The sequence below is a fragment of the Erpetoichthys calabaricus genome, chromosome 6 (assembly GCF_900747795.2).
Source record: "Erpetoichthys calabaricus chromosome 6, fErpCal1.3, whole genome shotgun sequence".
NCBI lineage: Eukaryota > Metazoa > Chordata > Cladistia > Polypteriformes > Polypteridae > Erpetoichthys > Erpetoichthys calabaricus.
The window spans coordinates 205,405,204-205,425,006 of NC_041399.2; the positions used below are offsets into that span (position 1 = coordinate 205,405,204).

A 19,803-nucleotide genomic window follows, 5' to 3' on the forward strand; every position below is an offset into this window, starting at 1 on the left:
CTTCTGACTTGTCAGTCTCAGTCCCTGTGAGACGCTATACGGACGTTGTGCTGTTGGTACAATGGAGCCCCCCATACCATTTCTTGACCCACTTCTGCTGAATAATTTGTTGGCTGAAAGTCCTCACTGTTAGCGTGTCACAGAGAAAATGTGCAGCATTGTTCATGATGGCACTCGGTTTTGTTTTAATTCTCTCCTCTTCTATGACCTCCAAGGGGTCCTGAGTGCATTCCATAACTAAGCTTGTATCATTTTAATTAGCTTGTTGTTTCCGCTGGTCTCTGCTGAAGTGATGTTACCAGCCCCAGACATCACAGCATAGAAAATTTCCTTTTCTTTCCTTTTTGCCCTCAGAGGAGCCCTGGCATAATTTCCATTTCCAGCCCTTTGGACCAGCACCCTTCCTAAAGGGCCAACTTAAATAGGATGCCACCACCAGAAGGGCTCAGTTCTGACTGTTATTTTTTGCTGTAGTTTTTTTTTTCAAACTACCCAGTTACTCGGGGTCCATCATGTGATGCCCCATCACTGTATCATTGTCTGCCTTTTGTTTTACAGTACATTATCCACCCTTCCACATAGCTGGGTAACAAAGAAATACATTAGGACAGTGTTTTCCAAACTTTGTGGTTTCATGACCCAGTTTTTCACATGCCAGTGTGTTTGAGACCCATGGGTGGTGTCCCTCCCTGTGCATTTAGCATGATTGTCAAAGCTGGAGGAGTGTCCTGCACAATCACCAAAGCGTTAGATGAATCAATTGCGATCATCAATGCTTTTCCTCTTTGATGAATCAAACACGATTGACAAAGAGAGGTTTAGGGAGGTTGTTGAGGATCGACTGCGATCTACCAGTGATAATGCTGCTGTGAATCGAGTGCAATCATCTTAATGGTGAATGGGGATTTTATCTTTGGTGGGCCGCAATCCATCTGATGGTGCTGCAGTAAATCAAGAGCAATCATTGGACTAATGGATGGGGTTTTCTCTGAAGTTGGCCACAATCCACCTGCGATGCTGCCGTTGTGAATTGAGCGAGACCATCAAAGCTGAGGTGGTGTCCTGCACAGTCAATAAATCTTTAGATGAATCAGTTGCGATCATCAATGTTTTTCCTCTTTGGTAAGTGAAACACAATTGAAACAACAGGGATTGGGAAGGTTCTTGAGGATTGACTGCAATCCACCAGTGATAATGCTGCTGTGAATCGAGTGCAATCATCGTAATGGTGAATGGGGATTTATCTTTGGTGGGCCGCAATCCATCTGTGATGCTGCTGTTGTGAATCGAGCAAGACCATCAAAGCTGATGTGGTGTCCTGCACAGTCAACAAAGCTTCAGATGAATCAGTTGCAATCATCAAAGGCTTTCTTCTTTGGTGAATGAAACATGATTGACAGAGCAGGGATTGGGAAGATCGTCGAGGATTGACGGCAATCCACCAGTGATAATGCTGCTGTGAAATGAGTGCAATCATCATAGTGGTGAATGGGGATTTGTCTTTGGTGGGCTGCAATCCATCTGTGATGCTGCTGTTGTGAATAATAAGACCATCAAAGCTGAGGTGGTGTCCTGCACAGTCAACAAAGCTTCAGATGAATCAGTTGCAATCATCAATGGCTTTCTTCTTTGGTGAATGAAACATGATTGACAGAGCAGGGATTGGGAAGATCATCGAGGATTGACGGCAATCCACCAGTGATAGTGCCGCTGTGAATCGAGTGCAGTCATCGGGCTGGTGGATGGGATTTGTCATCGGTGGGCTGTAAACCGCCTGTGATACTGCCGTTGTGAACTGAACACGATAATCAAAGCTGAGGTGGTGTTGTGCATGATCACCAAAGCATTAGATGAATCAATGCAGATTGTCAATGCTTTTCATCCATGGTGAAATGAGCACAATCGTCAGAACAGGGGTTGGAGAAGTCGTTCCAGGATTGACCACAATCCACCTGTGATGATGTTGCTGTAAATCGAGCACAGTCACCAGATTGGCGATTGGCGTTTCAAATAGGTTCAACCGCAATCCACCTGCAGTGCTGCCACTGTGAATCGAGTGAAGTCATTGGAGTGGTGGGTGGGAGGTAGGAGAAAGTGGGAAAGGGTTTTTGTCTGGGGTTGGCTATGGACAACCTACACTACCGCCTTGGCCCACAGTTTGTGAAAAGCTTCATTGGGAAATACTGGGACAGTATGTCAGTCTGCACACTCCTTCACAGAGTCATCAGTACACCTTTGGACTGAAGCATGAAGCTCAAGTCCCCTGCAAACACTCAAAGAGAAGGGACTCCAACTGGTGAACTAGGGTGCAAGTACTACCAGCTAGACCCTATATAAAGTCAACAAGACTGAGGAAGGAGTACAACAACATAATTGATGGCCATTACTGTGAATTAGTTCTGTGTAGGTCATGCACACAATTTCATCTAAAATAGAGTAATTCAACTTGACTAAATCCAGTGCTGTCAGAGACACAGTGAAGACAGCATTGCTTGACAGAAATAAACTAAACAATCTACGGAGGACGTGTTTTCTTACAGAAAGAGGCAGGTATCTGAGTCAAAGGATAAAATGTCTCTTTCAGTTTTCTTTTCTAAACATAAAAGGGACTCTGAAGTCATGGGCCTCCAGAGCAAAACTAGCCAGACCAATCAAAGCTGAAGCAAGCATAACTAACTATATGGGCCACAGGATATAAAACAGCCACAAATATAAACCTCATGCAGCTATTCTGATGTGACTATTTGCCTTTTGTGAATATATTGCCTTAATAATAATAATAATAATAATTCTTTGCATTTATATAGCGCTTTTCTCACTACTCAAAGTGCTCAGCAATTGCAGGTTAAGGGCCTTGCTTTAGGGCCCAACAGAGCAGAGTCCCTATTGGCATTTACGGGATTCAAACCGGCAACCTTCCGATTGCCAGTGCAGATCCCTAGCTGAGACCCCTATTAAAACCCCTTCACTTTTTAAACATTTTTTTATAAACCCTTCTTCTTTTTTTTCTTCTTCTTCCTCTTTATCTTTTCCCACTTCTGTGTGCTTCATCAATCTTCTACAAACAGACTGGTCCTGCATCGCCTCCCCAGGCAGACTCTTTGCCTTCAGATCTTTTTTTTACTTTATTCATCCACCTCTGCTTTGGACTCCCTTTGCTTTCTTTACTCACTGTACTTCAATCCCATCCCTTTTTGCCCATATGTTCAATGTCTCTCCTCATCATACCTACAATCCAGTGGCGACTGCTCTAAGACTACAAGGGAAGCTCTGCTTCCTCTACTATGTCAGAAAATAAATGCTCATATATGCACTGTCGTATTTATATTGATTTTAATAAAAGTGCGCTAGAACGCGTTCAACTTCATGACTAGCTCGTTCAGAATCAGGTATTTATTGTAGATTGTTTGACGCGATTTTCTTGTCATACATTTCCATGCAGCACAGCGCGTTAAACCCTCCTGAAACCCAGCTTCACGTCCTAGTGAGCTGAATGACTTTCGGCCTGTTGCTCTGACATCACATGTGATGAAGACCATGGAGAGGCTGCTGCTTCACCACCTTAGGCCACAGGTTCAACACGCCCTTGACCCTCTGCAGTTTGCATATCAGGAGAAGGTGGGAGCAGAGGATGCCATCATCTATATGCTACACCGATCCCTCTCTCACTTGGACAGAGAATTTGCACCCAGAAGTTAGCCTGCAGGGAGAGCTATTGAAAACAGTGGATACATTCAAATATCTGCGATCAGTGGTAGCTCGAGATGGATCTTATGCAGACAGTGGATAGAACAACTGGAACAAGGTATCAGGAGTGTTCTTGAATCAAAGAAATTCAGGTGAAGGTTAAAGGTCAGGTTTTGAAGACAATGGCAAGACCAGTAATGATGTATGGAGCTAAGACATGGACAGTAAAGAGAGGACAGGAGAAGAAGTTGGATGTGGCAGAAATAAGAATGTGGAGATGGATGTGTGGAGTTAAGAGGACAGAATAAGAAATGAGAGGATCAGATGTACAACAAAAGTGGGAGAGATATCTAAGAAAGGACAGGATTGTAGCAGTGGCGGCTGCTAGCTTTTGAAACAGGGGAAGCTCATATTAGGCCTTCATCATAAAATTCATTATGTTATTTGTACATAAATTCTGCCCTCCGTTCCTTTTGCAGAAAATGGTCTGTGACCCTGTCGTACCAATTAGCCGTCTTTTCCAGGGACTTAACCAGTTTCCTCTCAATGGCCAGGAGAGCAAGGTTGCTCAAACGATCTTGGCCCATCGTGTTGCGGGTGTATGAATTGACCCGTTTTAAACAGGAGAAGCTCCTCTCTACACCTGTTGATGTAGCGCCAATTGTTGCCACTAACGACAACAGCTTGTATAGCTGAGGCATTGCACTATCCAACTCCATGTCTTTAAAAAACACCAAGAAATCACACAGCTTACCCCTGCTCCCCTGTAAGTCATGATCTGAATATAGTACTTGAAGTTCAGATCTCAGTCTCCCTGAGTCAAAGAAATGGCCATAACTTTTCAGCACACTTTCAAATGCTGTCAATCAAAAAAGGGGTTCCGCCCTTTAAACAGCTCCTCCAATCATCATGCAGCAGCCCAGCATCCTGGCCCGCCCACTGCTCCATTCATTCCCAGAGAAGCTGAGCTTCCCTGGAAGTGATGATTTTGGTGCATTTATCCAATTACCGTCCAGCTTTTCTGCAGTGAAAAAAGCTGCTCTGTGCTTGCCCATAGAGAGAGAGAGAGAGAGAGAGAGAGAGAGAGAGAGAGAGAGAGAGAGAGAGAGAGAGAGAGATAGATAGATAGATAGATAGATAGATAGATAGATAGATAGATAGATAGATAGATAGATAGATACTTTATTAATCCTAAGGGGAAATTCACATTAGTGAGGAGCAGTATGGTTTCATGTCAAGAAAGAGCACCACAGATGCAATGTTTGCTCTGAGGGTGTTGATGGAGAAGTATAGAGAAGGCCAGAAGGAGTTGCATTGTGTATTTGTGGACCTGGAGAAAGTATATGACAGGGTGCCTCAAGAGGAGTTGTGGTATTGTATGAGGAAGTCGGGAGTGGCAGAGAAGTACGTAAGAGTTGTACAGGATATGTACGAGGGAAGTGTGACAGTGGTGAGTTCTGCGGTAGGAGTGATGGATGCATTCAACTTGAAGGTGGGATTACATCAGGGATCTTCTCTGAGTCCTTTCTTATTTGCAATGGTAATGGACAGGTTGACAGATGAGATTAGACAGGAGTCCCCATAGACTATGATGTTTGCTGATAACATTGTGATCTGTAGTGAGAGTAGGAAGTAGGTCGAGGAGACCCTGGAGAGGTAGAGATATGCTCTGGAGAGGATTAGAATGAACCTCAGTAGGACCACCAAGACAGAATATATGTGTGTGAATGAGAGGGATGTCAGAGGAATGGTGAGGGTGCAGGGAGTAGAGCTGGCAAAGGTGGATGAGTTTAAATACTTGGGATCAACAGTACAGAGTAATGGGGATTGTGGAAGAGAGGTGAAAAAGAGAGTGCAGGCAGGGTGGAGAAGAGTGTCAGGAGTGATTTGTGACAGACGGGTATCAGCAAGAGTGAAAAGGAAGGTCTACATGACGGTAGTGAGACCAGCTATGTTATATGGGCTGGAGATGGTGGCACTGACCAGAAAGCAGGAGACAGAGCTGGAAGTGGCAGAGTTAAAGATGTTAAGATTTGCATTGGGTGTGATGAGGATGGACAGGATTAGAAATGAGGACATTAGAGGGTCAGCTCAGGTGGAATGGTTGGGAGACAAAGTCAGAGAGGCGAGATTGTGTTTGTTTGGACATGTGCAGAAGAGAGATGCGGAGTATATTGGGAGAAGGGTGCTAAGGATAGAGCTGTCAGGGAAGAGGAAAAGAGGAAGGCCTAAGAGAAGGTTTATGGATGTGGTGAGAGAGGACATGCAGGTGATGGGTGTAACAGAACAAGATGACGAGGGCAGGAAGATATGGAAGAAGATGATCTGCTGTGACAACCCCTAATGGGAGCAGCTGAAAGAAGAAGAAGAAGAAGATTAAAGAGGTTGTGCCAGGTTAGAGCCTCAACACTATTTGGCAATTCTTTGTGTGTCTGTACCTTCCGGTCACAATAAATACATATGACTGCAATTTATTAAATAAAAATGTAAATCTTCAATAACAAAAGAGAATGTATTATTTCTGCATGTGTACTGTAGGGGAAATCTCCTTAAAACGAGTTACATTGTGTGTGTACAGTTAACCAGCTGTGATCTTCATTATTTTATTTACATGCCAATGTGTTTGTTCATTATTAAGAACCCACCAGTTCAACTAGATAGTCACACGGGGCAGCATCAGACAGTGGGCCCAGTTCAAAAACACGCCACACATTCTCACACCAGCACAGGTCAGAGTAACCGATAACCTAAACAGCTAAGAAAATAATGGATGCACTTGACAATCCTGGGAGTAATGAAATGATACAAATTAACACCTTTTAATGAAGACAACATCTCCTGTAATCTCCTTCTCAGAAACGTCAATCAAAACTGCAGTGGTCAATGGCAGTTCTCAGGGCTATAGCCCACAAATGAGCCTAGGGCCCTAGAGCCAAGCTTAATGAGCACCTTCAGTTGGAAATGTGAAATAAGCAAATCGGATACCTGTCAATCCCATTTAACTTCCACCTGTGCTTCCTGGACATGATGAGGCTTCCACCCCAGGCTCCCTACAGCAGCAACAAAACAAGACAAAGAGAATTAGTGAACATGGGGAGAGACAAATGTACATTCAGGATGAGTCAGCATGGACCAAAATCTCAAAGGGATATTTACAACGTCTTGTGAAATCCATACCATTAAGAACTGAGGCTGTTTTGAGAGCAAAATGAGGATAAGTCTTAATAAGTGAGTGTATTTTGCAATTATTTTTAACTAGCCAACCCGTGGCGTATAATCACGCTGCTTTTTTAATGATTTTTAAGCACAGGGGAAAAAAAATGAACATTTGAAAAATCCGTAATTTAATAAACCACCAAGAAAAGTAACATTGCAACAATACACGCTATGAACTAACATACAATTGTCCGTGACTGAAAACTGGAGGACCGCCGTCGCGCCTCCACCTCCGAGAGAGCTCGGGGATGGAGGGCGGAACAGGGGGAGAGGGGAAGGACTCCCATTCCGCCCCCTCTGCCATTCTAGTCTGCTGATTTCTTAGTCATCTCTTAGTCATCGTTCAGTACGCACTGCCTGCTCATGTGCCCGCCCCCAACTCCTCACCTGAGTCACTTTCGTCTGTGTACAGTCCACATGCACCTGTGAGTCACGTTGACTGTTCATTTTCCAAACACCGCCTCAGTCGCTTTTGTCTCTGCTACAGTCCACATGCACCTCTGAGTCACGTTGACTTTTCATTGTTCTTTGCAGTTCCGGCTGCTTTTCTATATGTAATCCACCAAGTCACCCGACCATGGTAGTAACTTGGCTGTGGTATGGGGTGGGTGTGTACAAAGGGCAGGGACGTAATCAGTGCGAGCGTATGACCGGCACTTACTGGGAATTCCTCGTTCGTGGGGAACAATTGCAAGCCCCGCTCTCCATCACGAATGGTGTTACCCATGCCTCTTGGCACCGGGTAGACACACGTTGATCCATTTAGTGTAACGCGCGTGCAGTACCGGACATCCAGGGGCATCACAGACCTGTTAATGCTCAATCGCACGTGGCTGAAAGCCACTTGTCCCTCTAAGAAGTTGGATGCCAACCGCTCTTGGGTCACGTAACTATTTAGCAGGCTGGAATTAACCAGACAAATCGCTCCACCAACTAAGAACGGCCATGCACCACCACCCACTGAATCGAGAAAGAGCTATCAATTTGTCAATCCTCTCTGTGTCCGGGCCAGGTAAGGTTTCCCGTGTCAAATTAAGCGAAAGGCTCCACACCTGGTGGTGCCCTTCCACCATATCTCATGGTCTTAGTGTTGGTGGGCGAGTCTCTGTGAGTTGGCGGGCGTGGCTATGTTGTGCGTATCCCATGGTTGTCTTGCTTGTTCTGTCGGCTTAGTGAATTATATATATAGATGATTAGAATGAAGAAAGTATAAACGTATAATAGTAGTAGACGTTTTGTAACATGTCCAGAGAATGTTAAATTCCTACGTGCACATCTGGACATGCAAAACGTCGCCATCATAAACAATAAAATACATTAAAAAAATTTTCGAGTAAAACGATTTTATTTACTTTTGTTATAAATGCACTAAAAAGCAAAAAATAAATTTTTCTTTAACCACAATTTTTGTGGTTGTATGCGACTAAATAAAATTGTGGGGTGCACATAAATGAATTAATTAAAACCATTCTTGAAACTTGTTTAGCATGGTGGGGAATTACAGTGTTGTTGTGTTTTTATATTTTATGATGAAAGTAACTATTCTCCTAATTGATTGAACGAATTCGTGCTTGGTTGCTACGAAAAAAAAATATCGATGACAGAACGGCAAGCTTATGACAATACTCCCCCGCCGCGATCATCAAGGCTACTCCTTTCGCAAGAGTAAACAGTGGGTGACTGTGTGCAGAGGGTGCAGACCTATAAATACCTGGGAGTGCAGCTGGATGATAAACTGGACTGGACTGCCAATACTGATACTCTGTGCAAGAGAGGACAGAGCCGACTATACTTCCTTAGAAGGCTGGCGTCCTTCAACATCTGCAATAAGATGGTGCAGATGTTCTAACAGATGGTTGTGGCGAGCGCCCTCTTCTACGAGGTGGTGTGCTGGGGAGGCATAAAGAAGAGGGATGCCTCACGCCTGGACAAACTGGTGAGGAAGGCAGGCTCTATTGTAGGCATGGAGCTGGACAGTTTGACATCTGTGGCAGAGCGACGGGCGCTGAGCAGACTCCTGTCAATCATGGAGAATCTACTAAACAGCATCATCTCCAGACAGAGGAGCAGCTTCAGCGACAGACTTCTGTCACCGTCCTGCTCCACTGACAGACTGAGGAGATCGTTCCTCCCCCACACTATGCAACTCTATCTATCTATTTGAAATAGATTTGCAAAATCTCCTAAAATCCTGTTTTGGTTTTGCCATTTCTGGATATTAAGTGTTGTTTAATGAGGAAGAAATTAATTTAAATGATTTTAGCACAAGGCTACACCATAATGTAAAAAGAGTGAAGGACTCTGAATACTTTGTTGAAGACTTTTTCACAGATTGCTTTTGCTGCAGTTTTCCAGGAAGAGACAATGATAAAGCAACTTGTGCTGTGCCACAAAGGCTTGAAAGAAGGTAATTCCCAGTCAGACCAGGGGGTGGCAGAGTGCACTGACCCTTTCTCTTTTTTCCCCGCAGACCAAATGCGGGAAATTCTGCCTGGGCCCTATGATGTCATTTCTGGCTCCACCCCGGAAACGTCACTTCCTCCCTCCATCTTTAAAACCCACCATGTCTGTACCAGACCTCAGTTCTGTTTTGGACTCTTGTCTGTAAAGACCATTTCCTTGCAACCTTTTTACCACTTTAGCAGCCATTTGCCAAGTATACGGGAGGCTGCCCCAAAGCTCCTTTTGTGTCAAGGCTCCATTATTTATCTCAGCTAAAAAGTTGTACTAAGTGATGTTCTAGATTCGTTACAACTTTCTGTCCATACTTACGTCAACATGCATCCAAATCTTGTACTTCCTGCACACATCTGCGATGGCTATGAGGGGATCAAACGCGCCATACACGGTGGTGCCAGCTGTAGCACTCACAAAAAATGGCACATAACCCTGGAAAATGAAACAAGTGTGTATGTCAGAAATGATTTTCCTCTTAACATAATAACAAAAGGTGCTGAGATACAAATGAAAATGTTGAATAAAAGTTGAAAATGCTAAGTAGTTGTAAAACTGCAATAAACCCTTGTAGATACAGTAAAACCTTGGATTGCGAGTAACTTGGTCTGCAAGTGTTTTGCAAGACGAGCTAAAATTTTTAATAAATTTTAACTTGATAAACGAGTGAGGTCTTACAAGTAGTACATATACGCTTTGTCTGCTGAGCGTCACGTGATCACAACTGAGCTGATGGTTCATCTTTCTCTCTCTCGCTGTGGGTAATCATCTCCTGTTCTCGGCCTCAGTCAGCGTGCCTCACTCATATAGTCAACATCCATACGAGTGTATACTGTTTACTATAGCATTGTGACCACATGTGTGTGTTGTAACGTGCGAGTCCCCGTCTTGCACCCCAAAACACGAAGCTGAGTCTCAGTACTTTAGCAACACCAGCTTTATTCAGCTTGAAACAGGAACAACGCGGTTATTTATTGTAGTGGGATCTGCCGCTCTCCTATACACAGACACAGCAGTCAGGCAGGGTCGTGACCAGGTTAGTGGCCAAGTAATACTGTGCCCTTTGCATTTACAATGTTCCTTGTATCACCCATCAATGGCCGATTCAGATTCGCTTTTACGGTGAACTGCTACAGCGCTGGGAGTCTGTGGTTGTTTCGGGACGCTCTTCCGCGTGTTGTCCCGTCGGGGGAAATCCCAAAAGAGTTTAGAAACCTTATAGTGTCCAAGTGTAGTGACTCATCAGGCAAAAGCAACTGTCATTGGAGAGGTTCCTTGTTAAAATCACAAAAAAAGAAGAAGATTCCAGTGAGCCAACAGATAGCAGGGATTCTGCTAGTTAGAGTGAAAGTCGTCCTACACAACAACCCTCCTCCTCCTCTCTCTCGTCTCCCTCACACCAGCCACAATTCTTTTCAAAGGTAAAGTGCAGGTTAATTTGTTTTATGTATTTTTACTTTATATATTGTATTAATCATTTTTAAATGAATAGTTTTGTGTTGTGGAACCAATCATCTGAGTTTCCATTATCTCTTATGGGGAAATTTGCTTTGATATACGAGTGCTTTGGATTTCAAGCACGTTTCTGGAATGAATTATGCTTGCAAACCAAGGTTACACTGTATATCAATTCATAGGGTGTTATTAATGAAGGACAAACTTGCAGTAAGCTAAAATACAATTAACATTATGGGAGATGCAGTTGGTAAGTACTGTCACCTGACTGATCCAACCTTGGTTGATCCCTGTACTTGGACGTTGCTGACGTGGAATTTGAAAGCATCTGTGTGCCAGTGATGTGCATATCAGGTTAATCGCCAGTTCAGAACAGTCTTGTGCACAAACAGGCACTGCGATGAGACAGCGGTGGTCTCCTGCCTTATGCCCAGTATTGCTGAGATAGATTTAGGCCCATCATGAGCATGCATTTCAAAAAGCGTACTTGGGAATAATAAAGTTTAAGCTCCTTAAAGCTGTGTAGAGGAGAGCAACCAAGTGCATCATGGGACTTAAGGACATATCCTACTGCAGGGGTATCCAACTCCGATCCTGGAGAGCTAAAGTGGCTACAAGTTTTCATTCTAACCATTTTCTTAATTAGTGATGTGTTTCCACTGCTAATTAACTTCTTTCCCTTCATTTTAACTGACTTGCTATTTAAGACTCAAACCCCATAATTGTTCCTTTTGTTCATTAATTAGCAACCAAACAACGAGATACAAAACCAGCCAACACATGACCAGCTAACCTGCATCCATCATACAATATCTGAAAATAACGAAAGATGTTGTTCTGAGTAGTGTTGATCTTCTCAGGTCCACAAACGTTTGATGGGGCTTCCTGATCTGGTTGAGTGAGAGCAGCAACAAGCCATAGAATTAAATACCGAGTTCAATTAACAATAAGAATCAGCTTCTAATTATTGAACTGGTTGGAGTGAAATTGGTGGCATCTTGAGCCCCCAACTTAGCTGGTCATCCATTGACTCACTTCACATCTTCTTTTTATTTGGCTGCCATTTAAGGAAAAAATAAGCAATTTCAGAGGACTGAGTCCTAAACACCAAAAAAGGCAATTAAAATGAAGTTAAAAGAAGGCAATTAATAGCAGAAATATAAATAAATAAATGATAATAATAAATATCAATAAATAAATGGTTACTGATTAAGAAAGTGGCAGGAAGGAAAACCTTCAGGAACTGCGGCCCTCCAGGGTTAGACTTGGACACCCCTGTCCTACTGTGACAGACTCCCAGAATTAAACCCGTTTAGTCTCGAGCAGAGGAGACTGTGTGGGGACCACACCCAGGTCTTCAAAATCCACAAAGACTTTGATGAAGAAGATCCAGCAACATTCTTTCGGCTTGATGGGTGAATCACGTAATTGAGGACACCAGTGGAAATTAAGAGAAGTGCATTAAAAACTGAAGCCAGGAAGCACGTCTTTACGCAAAGAGTTGTGGGACTTTGGAACAAACTACTGAGATACAGAGTTGAAGCAGAAACCTTGAAAAACTTTCAGAAGGATCTGGATGGGACAGCTAAACAGATGTGCTTGATGGACTGAATGGTTTCCAGACTTGTTCTCCACTAAGTGTAGTCTAACTTGTAAAAGTTAAAAGAACTTTTACAAACGTACTAGCCATCCCCCAAGGCTCTGCCTGTATAGTAGTAAAACAGTGCTGCTCAGCTCCCCACTCCTGACGTCACACTTCCTCCTCCCCTCGGCACACAGCCCCCATCTCGGATTAGTGCGAATATATCGCTCCTGCAAGTGAACTATGATTCTTAAGGCGATGAGAGAAGTTGCAAAATCGACCGGAATGTTCAAACAAATTTTAGAAAGAAACCCAATCTAAATCCGTTAAGTAGTTCTCTCATTTGCTAGCTAAGCAGAAATAAGGAACACCCCGAGGCTGGCATGTGAGTGAGGAGGGCTCCCCCCCACGCAACTTCCCTTGGCCCGCTGCTTGTCTCTCGGATTCGTGCAAATAAATCATTACTGCAAGCGAACTTTGATGAGTGCAGTCAGAGAAATCGCAAAATCAACTGGAATGTTTAAGCAAATTATAGAAAAAAAAAACAGATCTAAATCGATTAAGTAGTTCTCTCGTGAAAAGCAGATAGACACACAGATGTTGGATTTTATATATATATATATATATATATATATATATATATATATACAGGGTATATCACTGTTAATATCAAATGATGTATTAGAAGATCAGTCATTAATAAAGAAAACATTAAATAAATTTATGTTCATACAGCAGACTTTCTCCTGAAACAGTCATTTAGCTGGACTGACCACTCTGTCAGTTATAATATGTTACTTGTTGGATTTTTAGGACTTTGTCACATCATGCCCACCTCTAGTATTTCATACACCCCCAATCCCCATCTTCATATTTTGGTCTGGAGCCAGGGGCTCCCTAAATTAATTAATTGGTTTCATTTTGTAGGTTACCTTTTGTTTGGCTTCAATGATTCTTCGTTCCAGATCAGATGGGATCATTTTACCTCTATGGAAGGAAACTACATTTTATTACATGAATGTTTAGTAGCCTTAATGACATCAGTTATGTAAAAAAATGTAAAAATATAAATAAATATTGTAAACGTACCTCTCATCGACCTTGACTAAAACAACACTGTCTGTACCGATTCCCAATGCTGCAGCCCCCTTTTTAATGGAAAAGTGACTCTGAAAAGGAATAAAGGAGCAGCCTTGACATAAGTGTAACAAATATTTTTTTTCATTTTGCTGTACATTTAATTGCTTCAGCCCACAAACATCAAAATATAACAAATGTAATACATTTTAAAGATGTGTCTAATTTTCATTACCTAGCTCTTTATTTCATTCCCCTTCTGCACTCTACTTACATACAATCATATGAAAAAGTTTGGGAGCCCCTCTTAATTCTTTGGATTTTTGTTTCTCATTGGCTGAGCTTTCAAAATAGCAATTTCCTTTTAATATCTGACATGCCTTATGGAGACAGTAGTATTTCAGCAGTGACATTAAGTTTATTGGATAAACAGAAAATATGCAATATGCATCATAACAAAATTAGACAGGTGCATAAATGTGGGCACCCCAACAGAGATATTACATCAATACTTAGTTGAGTCTCCTTTTGCTAATCTAACAGCCTCTAGACGTTGTCCTCCTATAGCCTTTGATGAGTGTCTGGATTCTGGATGGAGGTATTTCTGACCATTCTTCATACAAAATCTCTCCAGTTCAGTTAATTTGATGGCTGCCGAGCATGGACAGCCTGCTTCAAATCATCCCATAGATTTTCGATGATATTCAAGTCAGGGGACTGTGACGGCCATTCCAGAACATTGTACTTCTCCCTCTGCATGAATGCCTTTGTAGATTTCAAACTGTGTTTTGGGTCATTGTCTTATTGGAATATCCAACCCCTGCGTAACTTCAACTTTGTGACTGATGCCTGAACATTATCCTGAAGAATTTGTTGATATTGGGTTGAATTCATATGACCCTCGACTTTAACAAGGGCCCCAGTCCCTGAACTAGCAACACAGCCCCACAGCGTGATGGAACCTCCACCAAATTTGACAGTAGGTAGCAGGTGTTTTTCTTGGAATGCGGTGTTCTTCTTCCACCATGCAAAGCGCTTTTTGTTATGACCAAATAACTAAATTTGTATCTCATCAGTCCAAAGCACTTTGTTCCAAAATGAATCTGGCTTGTCTAAATGAGCATTGGCATACAACAAGCGACTCTGTTTGTGACGTGAGTGCAGAAAGGGCTTCTTTCTCATCACCCTGCCATAAAGATGTTCTTTGTGCAAATTGCGCTGAATTGTAGAACGATCTACAGATACACCATCTGCAGCAAGATGTTCTTGCAGGTCTTTGGAGGTGATCTGTGGGTTGTCTGTAACCATTCTCACAATCCTGCGCATATGCCGCTCCTGTATTTTTCTTGGCCTACCAGACCTGCTGGGTTTAACAGCAACTGTGCCTGTGGCCTTCCATTTCCTGATTCCATTCCTTACAGATGAAACTGACAGTTTAAACCACTGAGATGGCTTTTTGTAGCCTTCCCCTAAACCCCCTAAACAATCTTTGTTTTCAGATCTTTGGAGAGTTGCTTTGAGGATCCCATGCTGTCACTCTTCAGAGGAGAGTCAAAGGGAAGGAAGCACAACTTGCAATTGACCACCTTAAATCCCTTTATATCTCATGATTGGACACACCTGTCTATGAAGTTCAAGAGTCAATGAGCTCATCCAACCAATCAGCATTGAGCAGTGACAGGCATTCAAATCAGCACAATGACAAGGGGACCCACATTTGTGCACAGCCAGTTTTTCACATTTGATTTCATTTCATACAACTAAATATTGCTTCACTAAAAATCTTTGTTCATAAAACACCACAGTACTCAGATGTTCCTAGGAAATGAAAGACACACCACTGTTATCTTTTTTGTTGAAAGGAGAGTCAATTATTATGCAGGCTGAGAGGGGTTCCCAAACTTTTTCATATGACTGTATCTGGGCACATAGATTCAAATACCATCAATAGTTTGCTAATAAAGAACCAGGTTATGATCATTACCATTTTAAGAGATTAATTCTCATTATCTACAGCCATACCACGTGCACTTCAGAATGGGTCACCCACCTGAAGCTAAGCATGTTCCAGTAATAGGATGGGAGACCAACCAGTAAAAAAGATGGGTTGCTTCTGGAAGAGGTGCTGCAAGGCCAGCAGGGGGCGCCTACCTTGTGTTCAGAAAGTGGATCCCAATGCTGCAGTGCAGTGACGGAGACACTGTGCTGTAAAAATGACGCAGTCCGTCCGGATGAGACGTAAAATCTCGATGTCCTGGCTAAATTGTCCACCACAGTCATTCTGGCCCCCTAGTCACCCCCGTCTCTGATTAGCTAACTATCTAACACCACTTCACCTAATAGCTAATGTGTGGTGACCGTACTGGTGCAAAATGGCTGCCGTCAAATCATCCAGGTGGATGCTTCACAATAATGGTGGTTAAAGTGGCTCCCCAATCACTGTGTAAAGTGCTCTGAGTACCTTGAAAAGTGCTGTATAAATGTAATGAATTATTACAAGGGTACTTTCCTGAACAAAAATGCAGAAATGGAAACCAGGAAAACTGAAGCATTGATCCTACGGGAAAAAGTGGATTTGGCTCCAGTAGTCCCAATTCACTATACACTTTTGCTACCAGTTACCGCAAATACATAATCTTGTACACTGAAAATGAACTAAGCAACATCTTGCACTTAGACAAAACACTTGCTGTGGTACTATGCTTCACTGCCATTGTTGAAATGTAAAAAATTTATCTGAAGGACAGCATAAAGCAACAAGAACACTTGTAATATTACGAGAATGTAGTGAAGAAGACCACAGCTTCCCTTGGTGGAGCTCGTGTCGCACCTGCCCAATTGGCCTCCCAGAATATTTATTTCTACTGTTTGCGATTAGACTGTGGATTTTGCAAAATGGATTACACGTTTATAGAAGCAGATCCGGATTAAGATCTGGGGAGTTTCCTGGCCATGGACCCACAATTTCGATGTTTTGTTCCCTGAGTCACTTAGCTATCACTTTTGCCTTATGGCCCGTTGCTCCACCATGCTGGAAAAGGCATTGTCGGTCACCAAACTGTTCTTGGATGGTTGGGAGAAGTTGCTCTCAGAGGATATTTTGGTACCATTCTTTATTCATGTGTGAGAACTAAAAGGCTCGTGACACAAAACATTGAAGTTTTGGGTCCATGGCCAGGAAACTCCCCAGACCTCAATGCCACTGAGAACTTCTGGTCAATCCTCAAGAGGACAAACAAAACAAAAAGCCATCAATTCTGACAAACTCCAAGCATTGATTCTGCAAGAATGGGCTGCCATCAGTCAGGATGCGCCCCAGAAGTTGATTAACAGCCTGCCAGTGCGAATGGCGGAGGTCTTGAGAAAGAAAGAAGGGCCAACACTACAAATATTGACTCATTGCATAAACTTCATGTAGTTGTCAATAAAAGCCTTTGAAACGTATAAAATGCTTGTAATTATACTTCTGTATACCATGGAAACATCTGACAAAAAGATCTAAAAGCTCTGTGAAGAGGACTACTTGTGTTCTGTTTTATGTGTCGTATTTACCCCATTTTTTTGGCACTCATTGCACACCCAACCTGCTTGGAGTTTCCTTTCCCAATATTTCTTCCAATTTTTCTCCCTAGAAAGGTTTTTATTTTAGAACAATCTTGACGAGAAAAGGCCATTCAGCCCAACAAAGCTTGCCAGTAATATCCACCTAATTCTTCTAAAAAAACATTAAGTCGAGTTTTGAAAGTCCCCAACGTCATACTGTCTACCATGCTACTTGGTAGCTTATTTCAAGTGTCCATCGTTCTTTGTGTAAAGAAAAACTCCCTAATGTTTGTGCAAAATTTACCCGTAACAAGTTTCAAACTGTGCCCCTGTGTTCTTGATGAACTCATTTTAGAGTCACTGTCTTGATCCACTGGACTAATTTCCTTCATCATTTTAAACACTTCAGTCATATCTCCTGTTAATCTCCTTTTGCTTAAACTGTATAGGCTCAGCTCTTTTAATCTTTCTTCATAATTCATCCCCTGTAGTCCTGTAATCAGCCTGGTCGCTCTTCTCTGGACCTTCTCTAGTGCTGCTATGTCCTTTTTGTAGCCTGGAGACCAAAACTGCACACAGGACTACAGATGAGGCCTCACCAGTGCATTATAAAGCTTGAGCAGAACCTCCTTGGTCTTGTACTCCACACATCAGGGCGGTATATAACCTGACATTCTATTTGCCTTCTTAATGGCTTCTAAACACTGACGGGAAGTTGATAGTGTTAGAGTTCTCTATGATTCCTAAATCCTTCTCATAAGGTGTACTCTCGATTTTCAGGCTACCCATTGTGTATTCAAACCTCACATTTTTACTTCCTACGTATAATTCTTTACATTTGCTGACAATAAATGGTTAACAGGTTCAGCTCTTTCAATTTTTTCTCATAATTCATCCCCTGTAGTCTTGGTATCAGCCTGGTCGCTCTTTTCTGGGCCTTTTCCAGTGCTGCTATGTCCTTTTGTAGCCTGGAGACCAAAACTGCACACAGGACTCCAGATGTGGCTTCACCAGTGTGTTATAAAGCTTCAGCAGAACCTCTTTGGACTTGTACCCCACACGTCAGGGAGCTATATAACCTGACATTCTGTTAGTCTTCTTAATAGCTTCTGAACACTGTCTGGCAGTTGATAGCTTGGAGTCCACCATGACTCCTAAATCCTTCTCATAAGACGTACTCTCGATTTTCTGACTGCCCATTGTGTATTCAGACATCACATTTTTACTTTCTATGTGTAATACTTTACATTTACTAACATTAAATTTCCATCTACCACAAATCTGCCCAATCCTGTATGCTGTCCAAGTCCTTCTGTGATGATTTAACAGATTCCAAATTCAATTTTTCTTGACTTCTTAGGGAGTCAAGCCTCAGTGGGGCCTATCAAATAACAGGGTCTGTTAAAGCCCATGGAGGTATTCTTTGTGTGATTTTGGGCTGTACAGGAAATCAATTGTATTGTTGTTGTTGTAGGATTAGCACCCATTGGCAATTAGATACAGGAAACCTACTTATGATGGTATGGCCACATCGTCCAAAGTGAAAACCACTTCTGTGGCAAAAACTGCAGTTGGTCTCAGCCTAAAAGGTTAATGACCACGTGGACATCCTGAGAAGCGATGACTTGACAGACTAAAGGATGACATGCGACAAAGTTAAAGCGACACTCTAGATCGGGAGAAATGGAGAGAAACAAGTGAGTTGGCAGACCCTGCATTAACGCGGGACAAATACTGAGGAGGAAGTTTGAAAAATGATGTTGTGTAACTTTCAGTGAAATAGTAAAAGGACAAAAAGAACTCATTAGTCCTGCCAGGTTGTATTGTTCTTTGACTCTTAACAAGCCCTTGAATATTCTTCAAAAGTCAATCAGTCTTACAGAAGGCAAAATCTTGACATTACTTTTGCTCCTTTATAACATCCATCCATTATCCAACCTGCTATATCCTAACTACAGGGTCACGGGGGGGAAACAAACCCTGGGCAGGGCACCAGCCCACCGCAGCTCCTTTATAACATTCTTGACATATCTATAAGCAAATACGATAAATAACACAATTCGGACAGCCTCCCAGTGAAAGTTTCTTCTAGCAGTCGTCCCATCGCTCCAAATGAAATCACGTCAGTGCTCGCTGTATCCTTGAACTAAAGCTCTTCCAGTAAGAGCGTAATTTGATCATGGAGAAGCGGCTGGCAGTAAAGCTATGGCTTTCCTGCAGAGATAACGTTAAGCCATTAATCTGCTTTTAATGGAGTTCATTTTTATCAACACCTGCAGGGCGAGAGTTGCCTCTGAAGGATGAATCTTAGCAAAGAACCTTAGGCTTCATTTTCAGATGTAAATATTATATATATATATATTTTGTCACGCACGTGCATATAGGGAGCCGCTTAAGGACCCAATGAGCAGCGTGGCATGTCATACAAGGGGACAACGACGGGGTACTAACCTTTCTTTCTTTATTTCTGCAGAAAGAACGAAGCACCACCACCGTGAATTCACCTGGACTCGATAACAGAACTCAGCCACTTCCTGGTCCCTTCCTTCCCTCTGTTCCTCCTCTGATGACGTCATACTCCCATCTACCACCACGGTTCCTTCCCAGCATTCCGTCTGCCTGTTTACGGTCCCACCCCATAAATTGCCCGCCTGTCATTTTCATTCTGTCTGTTGTATGTTGGAGAAAACACTGACCGCATTTTTCTTTACAGTATACGGGGCTGGAAAACCCCACACCTTTATGCGTGCTCTGTTCTTTTGTTACAGTGGCATAGTCGGCAGGATTAA

General features: G+C 42.6%; 1 protein-coding gene across 1 annotated transcript in view; it reads right to left on the bottom strand.

Moving 5' to 3' along the window:
- gad2 (glutamate decarboxylase 2) overlaps positions 1-19,803 on the bottom strand; it is a 126,534-nt gene that overhangs the window by 25,124 nt on the left and 81,607 nt on the right. Inside the window, exons 8-11 of the mRNA XM_028804364.2 lie at positions 13,484-13,563; positions 13,327-13,381; positions 9,676-9,792; positions 6,673-6,737 (exon numbers count right to left, since the gene is read on the bottom strand). Of these exons, the coding sequence (XP_028660197.1) occupies positions 6,673-6,737; positions 9,676-9,792; positions 13,327-13,381; positions 13,484-13,563 (317 nt within the window). The remainder of the gene's footprint in view (positions 1-6,672; positions 6,738-9,675; positions 9,793-13,326; positions 13,382-13,483; positions 13,564-19,803) is intronic.